The following is a 23,324-nucleotide window of genomic DNA, read 5'->3' as shown; positions in this document are numbered from 1 at the left end:
GTAGGGTATAAATAGGATACTACCTAAAATAAGGTGAAAACTATTTATTAATTAATTACTCAAGAGCATACGTAATTTTGTTTAAGAAAATGATGTACTTGATGATAATTTAGTTTCAATTTTGGTTATAACTTGGTTATTTTTGATATTAAAAGTTTAAAATTGCTTACACATATGTATGTAATATGATGTAGTGAATCGTAATCAATAATAAAATCAATTTCGAATTTGTTGATGATACGTTGTTTTGCATTTTAGGTGACGATATAATTTCGATATCGAATTTATAATAAAAAAACAATTTTGCTCGATATCCAATGCCATAATCTAAAATATGAAAATTACAATCAATTTTACGATATCCCAGATTTTTAATGGAAAAAATTCAATATATGGGCCACCCTAATGTAGACAATACATTTCTTTATTACAAATGTTAACTCAAGTGAGCAGCATCATTTTTAGGTTCTTTCAAATGTCATAATACATTACCGTTATACGTTACAATATAAACAATTTATTGGAAAATTCAATTTCTATTTTCAAAATCTATTTTTACATACCTATACGTATAGATAGATAGATATAAAGTCGATGTAAAAAGTAAAAATGTGGATTGCCTTTTAAAAATATTGATTTAAAATCTGCAGTATCTTTAGCTGTAAGTACATACATATGAATGTATATATATATAGTATGTGTAAGTCTAAAGATAATTTAATATTCTGTTACAATAATGTTTAAATATAGTAATTTTTAAGATCTTTTTTGCTGATTTAAATTCTTGTGCCAAAGACCTTGTGCCACATTAATAAGAACATGTTGAAAATCACAACGCCTCTACTTGTTTCTTTTTAATTTTAAAATTAAAGACTAAAAAGTCGTCTGCAAATATTCGTAACTAGTGGATTATTTGACCAAGATGTTATTTGATATAGAATATATACGAATAAAACTATGCACACAAACAACAAATGCTAATACATATTAGATATAAACACAATGAGAACGACAGCTCTAAAGATAAATGTAGAAAGTAAACTTACTAAAGGTTCGAAATAATTAATTCGTAATTAAATTTTCAAAATCCTTAGTATTTATAAGGCTTTGAGTTGATTATTTTGAGATTTTATTCCTTATTGAATCATTCAAGTTTTCTGTAATTCAAATTTATAGCTTAATAAAATTTATTGAATGATTATTTTTGAATTTAAAACTGTTACAAATAGGTCTTAAATAAATTTGTTCATTCATTTTGTATATAATTAAAAACTAAAACAAATTCTGAATTAAGATTTTAGTGAAATAAGCTTAAATTCAATTAAATAATTCGAAGCTCTAATCAATCATACAATTAACAAAAAATTTGATAACATTTTAACCAAATTATGTCCGTTGTTGATAATAACTTTAACAAACAATTACACAGGGCAATAAAATCGAAAAAAATTTTAGAGGCTTTTTAAACCACTACACAATTCTGAATTTTTTTTTAAAATTTTTGTTACAATAACAAAACACATGTAAAATTTTCACTCAAAGTACACGCTTTTACGCACATAAAATTTTCTGAAAATAAGCGAATTCACTTTATTGTGAATAAATTCGAAAAGAATCAATAGATTTTTATCATCGATATCTCATTTTGTTGCTCTTATATGCGGCTTTATGATAATGTAATAAACCTGAACAATTTCTGCCATTTTCAATTTTTCATGAGTTTTTTAAAACACAAAAATTTGATATTTTCACGTAAAAATATATTTTTTGCGTCAATTTGTTATCATAACTCCGAAACTACTGAACCGATTAAAACGCAATATATAAAAAGATTGAAGTTTATGTAAATTTTCTAAGTTCACTTCAATAATATCGAACTAAACCTTCGATCACAAATTATGTGGAGAAACATCTAAAAAAATTCTCAATTTTTGTACTTATACTTGTACTTAGATAACCATGATGCATCAACTCTATATAGGGGTTAGTGAAGCCTTTTCTTGCTGTTGACCTGTGTTATCTAAGTAATTCAACTTAATTTAAAAATAATGAATTATTTTTTGTTTTATTGGATATTTTTATCCGTAAACATATTTCACAAATATTGTGTTTTCAAATGTTGCTAACGCTGTAATTCTGTTTCATTATACATCTGTATATAGTACATTAACAATAGCACAAATGCACGAAGAGAATAATGACAAGTCCTTGTAGATTTCTATTGCACATGAACTCGAATAACAAGAAAACAAAAAAAAAACTAAAGCCAACAATAATAATGCCAGCATAAAGAATACTTACTTTACTGCCTTAATACAAAAAATAAGGATATCGATCAAACGAAAAAAAACAACGACAGCAGCGATATTTCAATATAATTATTTTCATACAAATAAAAGTAGAGTATCCAAAACCGAAAACCGGTCAACCTGTTTTTCATCTTTGTAAATTCAACCGTTTTCGGTTTTCTTTAACTTTTCGTTTTTTTTTATAAATCGAGTTTTTTTAAGACGGTAAACGGGTTTTAATGAAATATATTTTCTAAAGCTCAGTTGAAAATATTTTGGATAAACATTTTTAAAAACATGGATTTGTTCTATAGAAAATTGTAGTATTTAACAGTATTTCGTAAAACATATAATATTATTACATAGAGTTAGACGGCTTAAATATTCAAAAATGCAAAATTTGCAAAGATGTAGTATCCACAATATTGAAATAGGATGCCAAAACAATAACGATTAAATATTAGTATTTAAAGGTTAATGTAAACACATTATGCAAATTAGACACTAAATTAATGGATTTTATGATAGGAATGAAATTACACATGCAATTAAAACCAAAAAGTTTATTTATTTACATAAAAATCTTGACACGGAATTTTTGAATTATATATCACAAAACAGGAGTATTTTTTTATAAAATTTCTAAGTTCTTTAAAGCATTGCGATCTGGAACTTTCTGAACTCTATGCGACTTCAATCCAGCATTAGCTTTGACTCTGCATACAAAATAACCAGATCATTTACGAGCTGCTATTCTGATAAAATTGTTCGGTGCTGTTCGAAGAAGTTGTTTTACTTCGTTCGTCTTACCACGAAAGGTCTGTTAGACCTTTCTTTCTTCCAGATCCAGGTTTTCTTTCAATGTTCAAGTATTCCTTAATTTCTTTTGGAATAGTGTGACGATTATCCTTCAAATCGTTTGATATTTTTTTGGAAGTCCATATTCGATTTTTTTAAAAGTTTTAATTATTTTTTTCACATATTTTTTTTTTCACTGACCATTTTGACCGAAATAACAGTTGTTAATTAATGATTTAGAAGAGATAATATCTGACATAATTTTAAAAAATAACGTGATTTAAAAAAGATAATAATTTTTTGGACCAAGGATAAGTTTTTTTAATCACTCTTTAGTCCTTTTCCTTATTGAATAAAATCTTAATAAAAATCACTTAACCGGTTTTTTCAAAAACACATTTTTCGGGTAAAACCCGAAACCGGTTTTTTGAATTTGCTGGTATTTTGAACACTCTAATCTAAACACAAAAAAAATAATAATATAAATAAGAATAACAAAAAAACAAACAGAGACGTGGATGTAATGAATTTGATAAAGCCCTGGGGAGAAACGAAAATGGTATCTTAATAAAGATATAATTTCTGATGCATAGTAACCAAATTTGGTTTCATTTCAAATGCTGGTCAAGATTAATTTCATGTTATTAAGGTTTTGGGTATTGGGGTTTATTTTGCATTTTTTTTAATTCAACGACAAGGTCAAGTGCAATCTACAGAATATTAATTTTAATTTATAGTTATATTAAACAAACATGAATATAAATAATATAATAACAATTTTACACGTTAAACATTATAAAATATGACCCTATAGAAGTGAGAATTTTCTTTAGATTTCTTATAGAACGACATACAGAATATAAAACTTGAATTACACACAGCCTCAACAGTGAGTAAACACCAGTGATTTTTTTGTTTTTTTTTTAAGATCATGAAAATCATTATAGTCCGAATTAATTTTTATTTTGAGAACCGAATCTATTATTCATCCAAATATCCAACAAACCGATACTTTTAAATTTGAATCGATGGATACATTTTATGATTTTCAATATCTTTAAACAAATCAAATAATTTGTGGAGTTTACTCATTTTTGAGGATGTGTCTAGTTTGCAAACTAATATGAATCATATGTCCAAATATGGGCAGTTTTCACACTGCGAAATTCCATAGGTTAGGTTTAACCAGTTTGGGACTAGAAGGTCCCTTTATAATACCTAAAAAGAAAGAGAAGAAGATGGAAGATGAAACCGACAAAAGGTAATCCAAGAGAAGTATATCGTGGGTTTTAAGGAAAAGTGAAAGACAAAAGACAAGAAGTGGTTACTCCGAGTTCGATTTGAGTTATTCTGACAGACCTATAAACGTGTTCACCCATCAAGGCCTAACACGAATTACAGCCATCTTTAAAGAACGAACGGCCTTTATAAGGTACTCGCTTAACTTCCTCATTATGACAGCTTTTGCAATAGTCATTATAAGGAAGTCCAATGCATCAGGCATCTACTCCAAACCAGCAATGTCCAGTGAAGATATTCACTAGGTTACGGAGATGTATTCAAACTGATCGTAAATGATATTTACCCATTTCGGGTATACACTAGAGTGTCCCTTAGAATTACATTTTATGAAATGTTGAAACGGTACCCGCTGAAAATGACCCGTAATGAACTAAAATACCACCAAAAAATTTTTAGCTTGTTCTAAGAAGGGCAACCCGTGCCGACTTTCGATTTAGTTTTGAGGTGCATTAACAAGAAGAACAAAATTAATTTTTTTCAGTTTTTTTTTTAAATGTTTTCCATTAAATAATTACTTTTGCAATTTAATTTAAAAGAATCGAAATATTTATGTACGTAATTGTCGTTCTAATAAAATATAAAAGAATAAAAAAATTGGTTAAAAAATGTTAAAGTTATTAAAAAATCGCCAGGCTATTAACGTGTCTCAGGCCACTAAAACAAGAAATGTAGGAACTAAATTAAAATATTTTGAGAAATATTAAAACAAAAGTTTATTCTTACTTAAAATATATCCATATTTACTTGTATATGAGTTTTTATCTTCATAGGACACAGTTAACCTATTCGCAGGTATAACAAAAAAAAAATATATTTTTAACGGCAGTTTCAAAACTCCAATTTCAAATTTTTAAAAATTTTGTTAAACAAATTTCAGAAATTTTTTATCATCACATGGGGATTTATTAACAACATATTAGGGAATAAAAATGTGAAAAAAGTATGTCAATTCCTCCTGTAAATTTTCCGTACCTGCGATATAAATTTTACGATTTTCGAGAAAAACTAATTTTTTGGCCATATTTTGGCGAATGTGCCCAATTTCCTTACTGTTATTAATTTTAAGTAAAATCTGTTCATAGTCCAGGTAATTTTAAATATAGTCTGAAAGTTTTCCTAAAATCGGAAAACGTTAACCCTTAAATAGTGAAGGTCAAAAGTAAAATTTTTCAATATTTGGAATATATAATGGAAAGATAGCGAAATGTTATATTTTTTGGGCCGATTTTGATGAAACTTAAGAAAAATATGAAGTCTAGTATTTACAATAATAGCACAAAAATGGAAATTAACCATTAATAGCACTTGGGGTCAAAATGACAGTGTTTTTCGTGATTTTAAAAGTTCAGGGTCATTTGGACCCTTACTGGACTGAATACGTATACGAATGTAAACAATAGAGAGGAGAAATACAAATATTTCAATCAATTGCTTGATGTTGTTGCGGATATTTTATTGTTTACCCATACATTCACACAAATTTAATGCCTCTATTTGGGGGACTATGATTTATAGCAGCTAGCTAATCAGTATAAAATCGTATATCCCTGACAGATCATATTTGAGGCGGAGAGCTCTGAAAATTCATTCGAGATGTAAGAACTAAATAATCTCTTGATGGCAAATTTGAAATACAGTATCATTATTGGATAGGGGATAGTCGATCGCTGATTCCAACTGACGATAGCACTGAGTCTGATTACGGTTCACGTTGTCAGTTATTTTGCCAGAAATGACAACCGAATCAGGTTAAATCCACCTTAGAGGAATTTGTCCTCATAGCATTCGTTATAAGGATCCGAATGACAACCGAATCAGGTTAAACCCACCTAAAGGGCTTTTTCCTCATAGCATTCGTTATAAGGATCGCCGTTAATCTCAAAATTCCATAGCGAATCAATAACAAAATATCCACAACAAAACCATTCCCTCTATACACTGAACTCTGCTCGTGTTTTTCATATTAATAGATTTCGTGCGAAATGCAAATTACCAAAAAAAAAAAGGATATTTTATTCCGATTTTCAGATTATCGTTATTTACTTCATGTCCATGAAAAAATTTAGCTTACAGATACTTTCGACATGATTTGGAATAATTCAGGAATTTTGGTGAAATCACGAAAATGGAAACGCACAATAAATAAATGGTTCAACAAACTATTGTGATGGCATGTGAAGGAATGATATTTTCGAATATCCAAATGTCACATTTCAAATCACACATTTCTGTAAATTGGAATCGATTTGATAGGTCATCTGTTTGCGTATCTAACGTATAATACGTACTTTATTATATGTTACTTAAATAATGTAAAATCATAATAAAACTTACCGTGTAGATTTAAGGCTTTTATATGCGGCAATATTGAGTATTAATATTTGTCAAAAACTTATGTATCATAATACAATTTCATAGTCTATACAAAAATTGTATTCGATTTTCAATAATACAAATGATTTTTTTGATTTACGCTCGGTATTTATAAATCTGTTAAAACAATAAAAAAGTTTTTATTTCCATATGTATTTAGTTATAAATACAAATAAGACGAACAATTAACGAGAAGAGAATATAAAAAATAAATAAAATTAGCAGAAAAACATCAACAATCAATATAAAAATATTTTGAATACTGTCGTGTAAACATAAAATGTATTTTTCAAAATGATTTCGTGACAAACTGGATGATTTTAATAATATTTTAAATTTAAAAAGTATTAATACTCGGTATTGTCGTCTATAAAAGCCTTTATTGATATTGAGTTTTAAATTTTTGTTGTATAAAACATAGTTTGTTAATTGAAATTTGTGTACTTAAACGTCATACAAATCTTCCGAATTAAAATTGTACTTCGGTTAAGAACACCGAATTATTATTTTTAAAGCATAATTAAAATTTTCGATAAAACCCGTTATTATTTGGTATTGAAGCATAAGTTTCTGAATTTTATTCGGTTTATTAGTGCTTAGTTACTTATGGAGTAAAAATATTTACCCGTAGATATTGATTTGAAATTAATGTCAAGTTACCTTTTATGTAACTTTATCTGTTGGTTATTTTACATCGTAGATATCTACTTGTTGAAATTACGGGCATTAGACTGCTGAACTTCTTAGCTTTTATTTGATACCCATCATGGAATCAAATATTTAATATCAGCTTTTTTCCATTTGTAAAAATAACTGTTACACGATGTTATAATTATTTATGTAAATTATAAATTAATGTGAAAATGTCTTAATTATTCCATATATATTTTTTTTATTCTTTCAGTTACAAAGTGGAAAATTCTCTAAATACTCATTAATTACGTACGAGTGTGTTCAATAAAATAGACTTTTTTGTGCTTGAAAAGAAACAAACAAGAAATATACTCTTATCTGGATTGGCGTTCCTTTTTATTTGTTGATGGCTGCCACTAAAATTATTGATGCGCCTCGCAATGGCCATGAAATGGCGCCGTTGAATACTCGAGCCCGCGGAGATGGCACACATGGTGTAACAATTGTTTTGACAGCGCCTCAGAGAAATTCCGTTAGTTCTGTGGAGATACCGGGCGAACCAGAACGTGCAGCATGGTCTGGCAAAATGCAATTTTTTCTCAGTATTATTGGTTACTCAGTAGGTCTGGGTAATATATGGCGTTTTCCATACTTATGTCAACAGAATGGTGGAGGTAAGTGCACATAATCTAATAATAAACGGTATTCTAATTTAACGAAATTTGAAAGCCAGTTGTGAGTCTAAAACGTCATTAATATAGGAAATGAGGTAACAAATTGGCTAGAATTTAATATTTAATATCAATATATAATAGTTTTTTTTCCTGATATCATTTTAATACCTATCTTTCTTTTGCTTTATTTGCTCTCAAATACAATGTTGTGCAATACCCTTTCGCCTCAAATCAAAACTTTTGAGATATCATTTGTAGATTTTTTTATACTCGCAAATCTTTTTAATAGTCGAACATTAATAAATTTTCAAAAACAAGTGCATACGTTTGAATATTTGTATACCTTTGTGTACGTTCCACATTACACCTTATTCATATGATTCCATGAGGAATTTATTTACATTATATTAATTCAATATTTTGTCAAACATCAAACAATTAAACCAAACCATCTACGAGTCTTGTAATATAAATATGAATACATATTTGCATTTATTTTCCGTACATCGACTTAAGTTTTTTTTGTATATATTTGTTTATTCATATATACCTTGAACTTGATCTAACTTGGTCAATGGAATGCGAACAGTGACAAATCTATACTATACAGCAAATACAAATGATTTCATTTGACTCTGACTCTGAAATTAATGACATTAAATTAAATTCCATGTAAAATACTCGTGCAATTTGGCATTATTTTATTTGTTTTTATTTACATTTATTAAGTGGCAAAACCTTTTTGTTTAGATTTTTCATTACAAATTTATGTGTTTCAACTTTCAGATAGTTTTTTGTTTGCTGTATAGTTGTACTATTTTTTTGTTGCAATCAGTTGTTTATTTAGATTTAATTTTCTATTGTTTGAATTGGAAACGCATCGAATGGTGATACAAATATGAAATAAATTTGCAAAGCAATGCAAAATTTATATACCACTTTTATTTTGCACTTTTACAATACAGTGAGGGTTGAAGGAGTTATAACTTATACCAATAACATAACATATATATTTGCCCAATTCACAATTGGTGTCGTAGCGTTGTATCGTTGTATGTCGTAATTTTTTTATTAATGTTTTGTTTTTGTTTCGAAAAATTTGTTTGAAAAATATTTATGACATACAATGCTATAACACTACGACATCAATTGTGAATTGGGCAATTAACTATAAAAAAAAACTATCCAATTTTTTAAATCTAGGTATCAAATTTCATGCCAATCGGATCAACACCTTGGGTATATCAAAAATTGAAAATGATGCCAACTTTTCGTTTTTTTCGCAATTTTTTTCATAAAAAAAATACAGAAAATAAGAAAACGATAAATAATGTATTTATATTTTTCTGAAAGATAACATCTCGGGAAATATTAAAAAAACAAAATTATATAAAAATTTGTATTAGTGCGTGATCCAGAGCCTTCCGAAGTAGATCTATTTTTTATGTAAATTTGAAATTTAAACAACATATTCTCTAATCGCACAGCTGCTTTCAAAGAAATAAGACCTGTTTTGTATCTCCCAATATGTTCTTCAATATAGTGCAAAGGGATTTCATAGCCCCAAAATTGGTGCATTCAATATAACCAAAAATCGAAAAAATCCCAATTTTGAGATTTTTTAAAACTTTTTTTGGGAATTGTGGGATTATCATTAACATTTCACAAATATCTTTTCCACTTTTGGATTTGGATTAAGAGTTTCTATATAAGTGTAAAATTTCATAAAAAACGATTCATAAACAAAACTTTTACTGCATTTTAAACATTAAAATTTTCCAAAAAAATCAGCTACCATTTTTTATTCCTACATTTTAGAAAAAAGCCTTCTATAATTTTACAGATTTATTTCCACATTTTTTCTCCGTTCCCCCACTGCAATTTTGTTAATTTGCTAAATATAAATATTTAATTTTTTTTAATTTTGAATTGTCAATGTTTTGCTTATTAAATCAAAAATTAATTAAACATGTTAATTAAAACTTAAAGAAAATCCAATAATATTAAACAAAAAATTCATTCCAAAAATTTTCGTTTTATTCTTTGTGAAAAAGCGAAATACTAAAATAATTCCACTTTCGATAGGAAGTTTTTGAAATAATTTGAATAATGAACTTGGGTTAAATATTTTTTGATATATGAACCTTCTGCATTTGTTTCGGAGCTTTAAGCATCTTTTAGAGAAAGTCAAGTTAAAAATTTTACGGAATTCACCGCCCCGAGTATTCACGTGAAAGAAATGACAAGGAAACTTTGCCCAAGGAAGCATACCTCTAAAATGAATTCTGATGTTCCTTATTTTGACCCCAATGTCAAATTTTGAAAAATCCCACTTTGACGCATTTAAAGTGCCCCAACCGAGTTTGAATGTATGACCGACCCCCACTAACTTTGGAGGGCCGACCTACCCATGCAAGTGGCACACCCTCTGGAACCCATACAAAAATTTCGAAAAATCACCATTTTTGGCATTTTGTTATGATGTTCATATGTATTGGACCATAATCATAGTCAAACAATAAAGTCGGTTCTTTTTAAAAACAACTTTAAAATAAAAACCTGATTTTTATTAATTTGCAAATTTAATTTAATTCAAAATTAAAGTACGTTTTAAATTGAACCGACTTTAACTGGGTCCCACCGCAAATGTAAAAAATGTTTTCATACAATATACAACAAAAAACAGACAAGTGGCAACGCTGAACAGCTGACATAGAAAATTAAAACAAAAACCAAAAAACGTAAACAATAAAAGTAACCGGGACATCTAAAGAAAGAAAGTTGTTTGTTGTGGAAAAATGGAAAAGATAAGATTAATATCATAATTACGATATTCTGGTACCAATTTTATTGATAACTGTTCAATAATTGCAAAATCTCTACCAATATCTTGTAATTTAAACATTTTTACTTTGTGACGAACTTTTTTACTCGGCGAAGAACAGCTGATGCTGTTGTTAAACGAGTTAAAAACAACTTTAGCTAGTTTTATATTTAGAGTCGACTTCAGCGTCAGAAGTATACTTTAACTTGTCTATGATAGACCTAAAGTCCACTCTTAAGTAAAGTCGAGTTTAAGTCTATTAAAATGTACTTTATTTTTGACTATGATTATGGGCCAATGTGTATAAATTTTGTTTATAGAGCGTATGATAATTATAAATAATATTAATCATACGTCTATGAGAATCAGCATAGCTTTATTTTTATAAGTTTGTCATTCCGTTTGTAATTTCTGTGTGTCTGTTGAAATCAACTCTCCGTAGCCCCCAAATAACTTAAATACATGATTCATACATATAATATTTTTTAACTCGATTTATTTTGTCATCAAAAAAATTTTTTGTTTTCATAAATTCTTTTTCCCAAAAAATTGTTTTTTAAAAATTAAAAAAAAAAAAAATTTTAAAAAAATTGGAAAAAACTTTTTTGAAAACAATTTGGAAAAAAAAAATTTGAAACTATTTTTTAAAAAATTGGTGAAGGGTATATGTTAAGATTCGGCACAGCCGAATATATCTCTCTTACTTGTTTAAGTTAAATCAGGGTTGGAACATATGAGGGGACTTTGGGGTCCGTCTTCAAAAATAAACTCGAATAAACATCTGCTACGACTCTATGAAATGTCAATCGGATCAGCCTATTAGAAATGGCAGATTTTTTCCCAAAATATTTTGATTCTGCACCACAAGTGTCGGTCACAATATTTCTTGAAAGCGAAAGCAAGTTAACTAATCTTAATTGCAAAACATAAACACCCCATAAGCATTTTTGCTGAATATCAAGTTGAAAGCAAGTGTAATTCAAGCATTGAATTATAGCTGTATTACACTTTATATCAATAGCATTCTCCAGTAAAAGGGTAACAAAATTCGAGCCACATTTTTTTTATTTAAAAAATATTTAATTATTTTTAAGTTTAAAGCATAATTATATTTGCATTCATCTCAAATTCCAACAAAATGTTCAAGTGCTTGATTTTTTGTTTAATGTTTCTGATAATATTTCACGAATGTCGTGTACGATATTCACCTTAAGTGTATGGTTTAGTGGATATAATATCTTTATTCATATAGAATTATTTATATTTATAGAATAATAAAGTTTTCAGTTATGACGGTCTTTCATTAAATGGGTGATATGTACTAGATTTTATATAATGTATGCAAATGTCTACAATTCAAATAAGTACCTGCCAATAAAATAAAATTAAACATCATAAAAAGTTATTTGGTTGCATTGCTTTTTGTTTAGTTCAATTAAATTGACAACAACACTACATCCATACAGCAATCGTCATTCAAACATCATCGTTTTTATTTGGTTTATTGTTGAGGGTACAGAACTTTTTTTCATTGTTAAAAAATCATCTGTTTTACTCATGTTTTTTTTTTTGTTCATTCCCCATAGTATTTTATGGTTAATTTTGTACTTGATCTAGTTTAAGTTTTTGTTTTATTTGAACTGCATAAATTAAAAAAAAAACTAATTCAACCAAACAGTCATATCATACATTCAGTCGGGTCAGTAAAAGTTTTCTTTCAAGTAGTTTTGATTGATTTCAAACTTAATGTATATTTTCCCTAAAGCTGAGTTGGCAAATAAAGTATTATGAGCCTAGAAATTACAGTAATCAGAACGAATAAAGCAAGTTGTTTTATTTTTATTAACCCACTTACAAACAACAGTACGAATCGGCAAAAAACCGACGAATTGTAGTAGGGAATGTAAGAAAAGATAAAATCACTGTTTATTCTTGGTGTTTTGTTTTAGCTTTGATAGTTTTAGAAATAAAGCTTCAATGTCTTCAATGATGATCTGGCCTAAGCAACCAGTAAAATGTAAATGCTTTTCTACTTTTTTTATCTCAGTAAATAACCCATTATATTTAGACCATTAAATATTAATAAAAATTTCTTAAGAAAAATACCTAAATACTTACTGAAATTTGACAGTATCTATATAAGTATGTATGTATATTAAGGTGGACCCTTATCTGTTTCAAAAACAAAGGACAGGTAGGATAAAAAAAAAATTGAGAAATGTTTAAACTCGATCGGTTAAAAATTGGCGTGCCGCACGAGGCTTAGAGTTCGTGAAAACGAAATTGGGGGAAAAACCCCTTTATTTGTTTATCCCCAAATTATTTTTTTAAAATAACAGCTGAATCACGTAGTTCATATAGTACTGTTGTCGCCTTATCATTTTCCAAAGCCCATTGTATGGATATGTTTATCAATGTTATACAATCGAAGAAATCCTCTGATTCCGTATCTGATAATTCCATTTGCTCCTCATTAGGTTGGGTTAGGTTTCCAGGCAGCCACGAAATGAAGAAAAATAAGAGCAGCTCACATGGGTCCAAGCAATGGTCCCTTTGTGTTACCTGAAAGTAGAAGAAAACAGAAGAAAGAGGGACAGATATAAGTGAAAAAGAGAGAGGGAGAAGATTGAAGAAGTTAAGAAGGAGATGTCTGAGGAAAGAGAGGGGGAGGAGATCTTAAAAAAAAGTTACGTGCTAATGAGTCGGCGGTTATTGGGTCACTCTAAAGTGATCCCCATGTCTGGTCTTTTTAACCAATTACTCCTACCTATAAAGGCATTAATGCCCTCAAGCCTCATATTCGAGAGCTCAGAAAGATTATTTAGGGAACGATGTCCCAGAAACCTTAGGCGTAGATCTCCTAATGCCGGACAATGACAAAGAAGATGAAAAATAGTTTCATCTTCCTCCTCGTTTTGACAACTTCTGCAAACCAAGTCTCCTAGCGTGATTACCAAAAGGTGCAGTGTCCAGTTATGACCGCCACTACACCACTCAATTGTGAGCGTGTAAAGCCAAGAAGATGTATTGTCCGTCCCCGATTTAATCGGGGCCATATCATCCTGGTTATAGTGCATGTGGGTTCTCAATCCCATCTTGCCTGAGCGAGCTCATAGTAGAAGTTACTAATTTGTAGCTTGCATTTGGATAACGGAATCCCACAAAGGAAATCTATGTCTCCGTCAGGTAACATGGCGCTATTTTTCGCCAGATCATCGGCAACACAGTTGCCCATAGTACCCCGTGTCCCCGTACCCATTTGAGTACGACTGTTGAATGTCTCGCCATCCTGTTTAAGGATGAACGGCATTCCTGGATGTTGTGTATACACCTGTCAGGGATTTTATAGCGGCCTGACTGTCAGTATATATACAAATATCCCTGTCTGATATCTTGTTATAACTAAGCCAGTTAGCCGCCCTTTTGATGGCTGATATTTCAGCCTGAATAATGCTACATTCATTCGGAAGTCTAAAAGATAGCCTAATATCGAGTACCCGAATGTAGACACCTACGCCAACTCGATCTCCTCATTACTTTCCACAGAAATTCTTCTTGAATCCAGTTGTTTACGTCAACATTCGCTATTTACATATTTTTCTTCCGGAATAGTTTTCTGATTACATGTGACAAGAGTGTGATTTGGAAGCACCCTATAATATAAACTGGATTCGTCGGCATTGTAGATTTGGTGAAGAGTCAACCCATGCTCATCAACGTAATACTTAAACTCTTTCACCAATGGATCAATAAGATGAGGTTTCGTAGACAATTTCTCGCCTGTAATTTTTAAAAATCTACTTCCGCTCGACGCTTGGATTTTCAACCATCCTTCACTGGCATTGATATTGCATCATTTTTCCCTTTTTTTGCGAACCACTTATAAATCATTTTTTCAATTCCTGTGTACTCAGCTTTATTTAAGGTGCAACATTTGACAGAGCCACTTTCTGTTGTACGTACGAACCTTTTTAATGAATTTTCATGCTTTATAATGTGGTAAACCGAAGACTTATGCAACTTGTAATTCATGCATATTGAATTTATAGAATCTCGACTTTTAATTTTTTTTTTAAATCTCTAATTATTGAGAAATCGTTGGCTTTAATATATTTTGAACTTTTCCCATATTAGGAGATGTATTTACAAAAATTGAAGATCAAAATCATCCAAAAGAGTTAATATACCAAAAGACGGGAATTTCCTTTTTTTGGTTATAGACATTGCACAGTGGGGCAGAATCGAAATTTTTTGGAAATAAATCTGGCATTTCTAAACACCTGGTCCGATCGAAATAAAATTTGACATGAGCGTAGCGAAGGAGAATTTGAGTTTAAGTTATTAAAATTGGCCCTACAAATGCTCCAGGGGCGGCGCTATGAGGGCTCAAATTAAGGTACCTTTGACATTAACAATTTTTAAGCGCGTGCCATTTTTTTGTTTCCCATCGGATTTCAAAGATTTTTATATTTTTGGAAAGCGTTCGGCTAGGCCTTCTTATAATTTCCAAGTTATAGGCATTTCAAAACTTTTGTTAGTTAGACAGCTAATTACAAATAATATACAAAATATTTCAGAGCAATATCAATTATGAATCCAAAAATAAACGATTTTCAATTTAAGAATTCAAAAAATATTAATGGCCTCATTTTGTATCTTCAAACTAATTTTCGTTTGCCTTTCCGTTTGGAACGAAAAAATAAAAATTTGGTATTTTATAAAACGAAACGATATTTGCGTTTCAAGTCAATTTTTTGTTGTGGTACCTAGTTTGAAAACATCGTTTTTATGTCAACTTTCTGCCAAATAAATTAAAATATTTTTATTTATTTTGCAACAAATAAAATTTATTGAAAAATTTTGAATTTTTTGATTGTTTTTTACATTTATTTGGAAAACAAATTTTTGTTGTTGTATTTTTTATGTATAAAAAGAAAAAACACATTCTCAAAAAAATGTTTTTTCTTTGAAAATTTAAAAATCTATGAAAAATGTATTGAAACGAAAAGAAATTCTCAACGTTTGTTTTTGATGTTTCAAGCGCTTGTGAACGTTTTGTTCTGTTTTATAAAATTCAATTTTATATACAGATACGAAAAATGCGTTTTGAAAAATATGAAAATTCAAAAATGACAAATTTATTCGAAAAAAACGTTTCGTTACGTATTACAAAATTAGGGCATAAATTGTTGCTTAACGGCGAAAAGGTGACTTAACTCTTTTTTTTTATTAAAAAAAACTTTCTTTTCTGCAAGGTATCTTTACGGAGAATATTTTGGTATAAAAAATATGTTCTATTTTTCGAATATGTCGGCCTTATGCCCTTCGGAAATTGACCAATTTTTTATCAATATTTCAAAATTGGACCACATGTTCTAAAATCCCAAAGTTGGGATCAGAAAACGGAAAGCAGCTTTAAAAGCCTTGATATGTTCCCTATTTATCCCCAAAGCATTTTCCCAGCCGCGAAGGAAATGTGGATCCCATGGGCAAAATTGTAGAAAATACCATTTTTGGGATTTTCGCTCCAATTTTTAGGAATTGCGGGATTCCCTTTGACAAGGTTTTTTACACTTTGTTATTTAGAATCACAATTTTAAATTTCATTTAGTTTTCTTAATAAATTACGATTTTATTACATATTTATTGAGTTTCTAAAACTAAAATTTTAATAGGATTGCAAATATTAGGCCCAATTTGATCCACAATTTATTCCGAACTTATCTTTTTTGTTTAGATAAATTAATTTTTCTAACAAAAATTCAAGTCAATATCTCAATTATGTATTCAAAAATACGCCAAAACAATACACATGTTTCACACGTAAAAAAAAGTTTGGTTCGATTCGATCCACATTCACAGCTTTTATACTTGGTGTAATTCCATGACAGAATCAACCAAGTACAATTATTAGGGAGAGTTGTCAATATTTACCCCTACAACGTCAAATAAAGCATTTACTCTCATCACTTTTTAGTTTGTTTTCGCGATGTTTTGCACGTTATATTAAAACCAATATATATTTATTTGGAACAATTTTAATTTGAATTAAATATTTCACGAAAAAAAGTAAATACAAAAAAAGTTAATAATAAAACCACAAATTAGTTTATTCTAGATAAATATTGGGGATACAAAAATAATGCTCATACATTTTACCTCCCTAAGGTTGACTTCTGAGTAGTTACCAGCCTTTTTCTATCCATTTTCCCCCAATTTCGTTCCCACGAACTTTAACAATCGTGCGGCACGCCAATTTTTAAACGATTTAAAATTAGGTCCACCTTAGTATATATATTAGAGTGTCACTTAGAATTAAATTTTTTTGATATATTGAAACGGTACCAGTTGAAACCTTTCGTAATGACCAAAAATACCACCAAAAAACTTTTAGCTTGTTCTAAGAAGAGCAACCCGTGCCGACTTTCGTTTTAGTTTTGAGGTGCATTTACAAGGGGAAAAAATGCATTTTTTCAGTTGTTTTTAAATGTTTGCCATTAAATAATTACTTTTGTAATTTAATTTAAAAGAATCGTAAGTAATTGTCGTTCTAATGAGATATAAAAGACTGGTTAAAAAATGTTAAAGTTATTAAAAAATCGACAGGCCATTAAAGTGTCTCAGGCCATTAGAACAAGAAATGTAGGAACAAAATTAACATATTTTGAGAAATATTAAAATAAAACCACATTTTTACTTAAAATATATCCATATTTACTTGTATATGAGTTTTTATCTTCATAGGATACAGTTAACCTATTCGCAGGTATAACCAAAAAAAAATATTTTTTAACGGCAGTTTCAAAACTCCAATTTCAAATTTTTAATAATTTTGCTAAACAAATTTCAGAGTTGTATGATCATCACATGGGGATTTATTGACAATATAATTGGAAATAAAAATGTGTAAAAATTATGTCAATACCTCCTTTAGTTTTTCCGTACCTGCGATTTAAATTTTGCGATTTTCGAGAAAAACTAATTTTTTGGCCATATTTTGGCGAATGAGCAAAATTTCCTTACTGTTATGATTTTTAAGTAAAACCAATTCAGAATATTATAGTCCAGCTCAATTTAAATATAGTCTTATTGCTTTACTAAAATCGGAAAACGCTAAGCCTTAAATCTTGAGGGTCAAAGGTCAAATTTTTCAATATTTGGAATTTTTCATGGAGAGATATCGAAATATTATATATTTTTGGGCCGATTTTGATGAAACTTAAGAAAAATATAACATGAAGTCTAGTATTTACAATAACAGTACAAAAATGGAAATTAACCCTTAAGAGAAAAATTCATTTTTTTACCCTTGTAAATGCACCTCAAAACTAAATCGAAAGTCGGTACGATGGTATTTTAGGTCCGTTTCAACATTTCAAAAAATTTAATTCTAAGGGACACTCTACTGTATATCATTATTTTAATTCCATAAATTTGACTTGATCAGTGTATTTTGTTCTTAAAATTTTATTTTATTAACCATTTGTGGAATTTAATATTTTTAATCATTATATGTTTCAAATTGTATTGTAAGTTATTACAATTTTAAGCAAAAACTTTTATTTAGTTTTACCCCCTGTCTATACTTGACAAATATTTATTATAACAATTAATGACGTTTGTTGTCAAGACAAAGTTGTCTGTGCAAAAGCACTAACAAGGAAGGAATAATACTAATAAATGGGGACTATACTGGATAATTTTTTATCATGACAACGATTTTGACGTTTATCATGATAAAAATTTATCAGGTATAGACAGGGGGTTAAATTTCGATAAAATAAAATTTTATTTTTATAAATTAAGTAATTGAATTGTTAATTAAATTTTCATTTTATTTTGTTCGTATCTGTGTATATGTATATGCAACACGCACAAAAAATGCAATCGTAATTTCTAATCCAATTTGATTAGATTGCAGCCAGGGTATAATGAGTAATAAAGAAAATAGCAAAAATTAGCAGAAGCAACAACAGCAACAAACACATAAACGAATTGATTTTATGTCACTTGGATATAATACTGAATGTAGGAAAGAATATCCATGTCGAATCCATTCTTGTACAAATTGTTTGAAATACACAGTTTAATTTATATTCATGCATTCATTCACCTTCTTCACTTTTGTTTTTTAAATTTGCAGGTGCATTTCTAATACCGTTCATGGTGATGTTGATATTGGAAGGCATACCACTGTTTCTAATTGAACTGGGCATGGGACAGCGCATGCGTCTGGGTGCGCTGGGCGTCTGGAATACCATACACCCTTGGCTGGGTGGTATTGGCATCTCATCGTGTATAGTGACGTTGTTTGTGGCGCTCTACTACAATGTGATTATAACGTGGGTGTTCTTCTACTTGTTTAATAGTTTCCGGGTAAGTAGACAATAGACAATAGAGGGTCAAACAAATTGCTTCTTGTTTGTAGCTGGTGATTTGTTAATAAAATAATTTTATTTATTTATTTTAGTATCCTCTGCCCTGGGCTTCATGTCCTACCAATGGCACAGGTGCTGTGGTGGAGGAGTGTGCGCTATCTTCTGAAACCACATACTTTTGGTATCGTACAACATTGGATGCAGCTCCGTCCATGGATGATGCTGGCGGTCTTAAATGGTGGATTGTACTCTGTTTGCTGCTCTCCTGGACAATTGTGTTCTTCATTGTGATGAAGGGTATTCAGAGTTCGGGTAAAGTGGTGTATTTTACTTCACTCTTTCCCTACATTGTCCTGACAATCTTCTTTATTCGTGGCATAACTTTACGCGGCGCCAGTGCGGGTCTCATGCATATGTACACGCCGAAAGTTGAAAAGCTAGCTGATCCCACAGTGTGGCTGGATGCCGCTACTCAAGTCTTTTATTCATTCGGCTTAGCCTTTGGCTCCCTGATTGCCTTCGGTAGTTACAATACGCCCAAGAACAATTGCGTCCGTGATGTACTGTTAGTGTCCGTTTGTAATGCCATCACCGCCATTTATGCCAGTGTGGTCATATTTGCCATTTTGGGCTTTAAGGCAACCGTCAATATGGATCGTTGCATTGAAGCGTAAGTAAAATGAAAAGAACAAAAAAACAAAAACACAGCCTAGAACCGCGTTGGAGCATCAACTATGTATATTCAAGATCATTATTAAATTTCTCATAACAAAAAATATGAATATTTTAACTGGTTGACTTGACTGATAGCATGAGTTTGTGTGGCAATTGTTTTTATTTTTAGCGAGAATCATTAATGAATAGACCGGCAATCAGACAGACAGACCGACCTTATAGACGGACGATTGGTTATACCGACGACGACGACGGTTTTTAATCAATGGGGCGCTAGTGTACTTAAGTGTCCGCAATTGATTTGTTTGAACGTTTAGGCAAACGAAACAATTGCAATTGTTGCAAACATGTGCTTGCTGCAATGGCAAGTGATAGCTGAATAAAAGCTTAAAAACCAATTTGTGATTACAAATGAGAGACATGAGTGATTGGCGATTAATTATTGTTAATTGAATATTGATTACATCATTCCACAACAAGTAATTTACACCATTATAAAAGTACATTTACACGATCACATTTTAGAACACGCTATTGGGTTCAGTCGCGATATTCGATTTCCTATTTCCATGTTTGCATGGTTATAATTAAGACAGATTTATGGAACAGTAAAATAAAATTAACTGAACTTTTTCTTCTTTATACAAAAAATTATATTTTGAATTTTTTGCTTAAACGGTCGGCCCATAAAACTGGTAACATTTATAACAAAATACTGCTTTTAAATACCTTTAAAATTTTGCTGCATATGCCCTTATTCACAATAAGCATTCAGTTATTTATTACTCTTAATTGGTTTTGATGTGTATGTTTTTGAGACGCAATTATTTAATTTTTCATTCACTATTGCAACAAAAAAAATCTTTTTTAATTAATTATTTTATTTATAAATATGTCATGATTGAAATTATTTATTGACATAAATGAAGGTGATTTGCAGTAAATTGTATTAAAATGTTTTCCTGATCAAAGCTAGACGAGAGTGGAAAACATTTTGCGAATGATACACTCAAATAAATACATATAGCGGAAATTTACACAATTACATACATAAAATTTAAATTTAGACCATCAATTCTGATCATGTCATACCCCATAATAGTTTGAAAATAACTTGAATGCTAATAATTATAGAACTACTATTTATTGACAATAACTTGACAACAGGCTATCTGCAACTATATCCTCTGTAATTATTATTATCGAATTATACATTGAGATCTTAGAACAAATAGGCTCAATCCAAATTTGTCACATAAAATGTGTTTGGAAGGACCTGTGAAGAATTCTACAGACATATGTATCGTCATAAATAAAAAAAATAAAATAAAAAAATTTTAATATTTTTTTTCGAAATAAAAAACTTTTTTTCTTTGAAGACATATTTGGTCGCTTAGTGGTATGCGAGTTCGATATCTAACAAAATAAATGTTTTTTAACACAATACATACAATTATTGACTTTGTTGAATTTTTTTTTCAAAGTGCCCTTTTTAGTTTTTTTTGAAAGCTAAGATATTTTTCTAAGTGCCCACTTTGGAAAAAAAGTTTAATTTTATAAAAACTAAAAAAAATTTTATGTCTTGAGTTACAAAATACTTATTTTGATAGATATCCCACTCGCATCCCACTAAGCGACCAAAAAGATTTTCAAAGAAAAGATCTAAGCTTTCTTTTGAGAAAAAAAAAAATCAAAAAAATGGAAAAAAAATCGATTTGGTAACAAAATTACTCAAGCAAAGTTTTGAGAATCTCACTATTGGAGTTCTCCAGAAATTCGATAATAAATATTTATTATTATTATTATTAGTGAGGCTCTACGCACTGCGACCCAAAGTATCTTTTGTGCAGCCTTAGATTTTTCATCCTAGCAGATTTAGGCAACGTATAAAGCCAAGTATTATATTAGGTGAGAGATAAATAGCGTCCCGGAGCCATTTAGGCCCTTCCGAACCATTTAGTTCTGCATATTGCCAGCATTGGCAGTCGCATAGAACATGTGCAGAGGTTTCGGCATGAAGTCCACAAAACCTGCACTGTTCATTCTCAACGTTACCTAACATAAATTGGTGATATTTTAAACCACAGTGTCCGGTGAATAATCCAGCAAGTATCCTCAAGTCACCATTTCCGAGCGAAAGCAACGACTGGGATCTACGTCTGGATAGGGTGATGAATCCCCAAATCGAGCAAATTCCGATTCAACCCAAGAACGGATGTGTTCCATAGTGTATCTACGTGGGATGCCAAAGAACGGTTCAGGACCTATAAAAGAGCGTCGATTGCCAGCGTGACCTTCATGGCCAGATACCCAGCACAATGTAAGTTCATTGTGTGCGCCGAGTTCATTCAAGGATGTCTAGCTGTCCATAACAACACCAGACCTCACTTCATATGATGATAATGCTCTAAGAGCAGCCTGACTATAAGACATACAAAATATTTTATTATTCCTTAATCTCCTTCTTAAGCATTTGTTGTAGCATATAAGGATGGCATAAATCTCCTCCTGAAATATTGATGGGAATGTACCCATTGGGATACTCCTTTTAAAATTGGGACTATAAATACCAGACCCAGTGTCACTATTAGCCTGTTTGGAACCATCAGTAAACCATACTGATTTACTGATTTAACCACTCGTCCCTTTCAGGTATAAGGACCCTTATCTTCCTATTTAACTCCAGAGTTGGTGACATACAGTCCGATATTGCAATACTAGGACCATTTGCAAAGATGCCTAGAATGAGCATGTGCCCAGCCAAATCTCCCGGCATTACACGGGATATTCCCGGTAGTCGGGATGCACTCCTATAGGCCTGCTCCATTACCAATAAGTGTAATGGTGGGATGTCTAGGATTGCACCCAGAGCATAAGTGGGACAGGTCCTCATGGACCCAGTAATGGAGACGAGGCGATATACCTTCGCATGTAATGCTCTCGCGGTCACCTATTCTACCTTCTTCCACCATGCCGATGCAGCATATGTAATTATTTGCCTAATTACCGTAGTAAAAGACCAGTAAATCATCTTCGGTTTAAACCCCCACGTTCTACCAAAAAGACGCTGGCAGGTACAGTGAGCCTCAAAAGTGAGTAAACAGCAGCGAATTTTTTGATTTTTTAAGATCATGAAAATCATTATAGTCCGACTTAAATCTATATTTTTCACAACCAAAGATATTATTCAAGCCAATCTCTATCAAACCGAAACTTTAAAATTTTAATCATGGATAAATTTTAGAATTTTCATTATCTTAAAAAATATCCAATAATTTTTGGTGTATACTCACTTTTGCGGCTCACTGTATATATTGCCCTATATTCAACATATGTTCACATATTTTAGGACTCGTATTCGAACATTTTCGGAATAAAA

At 30.3% G+C, this 23,324-nt stretch overlaps 1 protein-coding gene across 2 annotated transcripts in view; it reads left to right on the top strand.

Annotated features, from left to right (window-relative positions):
- The window catches only part of LOC135961995 (sodium-dependent neutral amino acid transporter B(0)AT3), a 74,409-nt gene that overhangs the window by 34,971 nt on the left and 16,114 nt on the right, over positions 1–23,324 (top strand). For both annotated transcript variants that reach the window (XM_065513663.1, XM_065513661.1), the window contains exons 2-4: positions 7,666–8,068; positions 19,036–19,268; positions 19,363–19,940. In XM_065513663.1, the coding sequence (XP_065369735.1) occupies positions 7,801–8,068; positions 19,036–19,268; positions 19,363–19,940 (1,079 nt within the window). In that variant the 5' untranslated portion in view covers positions 7,666–7,800. The remainder of the gene's footprint in view (positions 1–7,665; positions 8,069–19,035; positions 19,269–19,362; positions 19,941–23,324) is intronic.

The sequence above is a fragment of the Calliphora vicina genome, chromosome 5 (assembly GCF_958450345.1).
Source record: "Calliphora vicina chromosome 5, idCalVici1.1, whole genome shotgun sequence".
In the NCBI taxonomy this organism is placed as follows: Eukaryota; Metazoa; Arthropoda; class Insecta; order Diptera; family Calliphoridae; genus Calliphora; species Calliphora vicina.
Note: the sequence above shows the minus strand (reverse complement) of the source record. Positions and strands in the feature narration are given on the sequence as shown.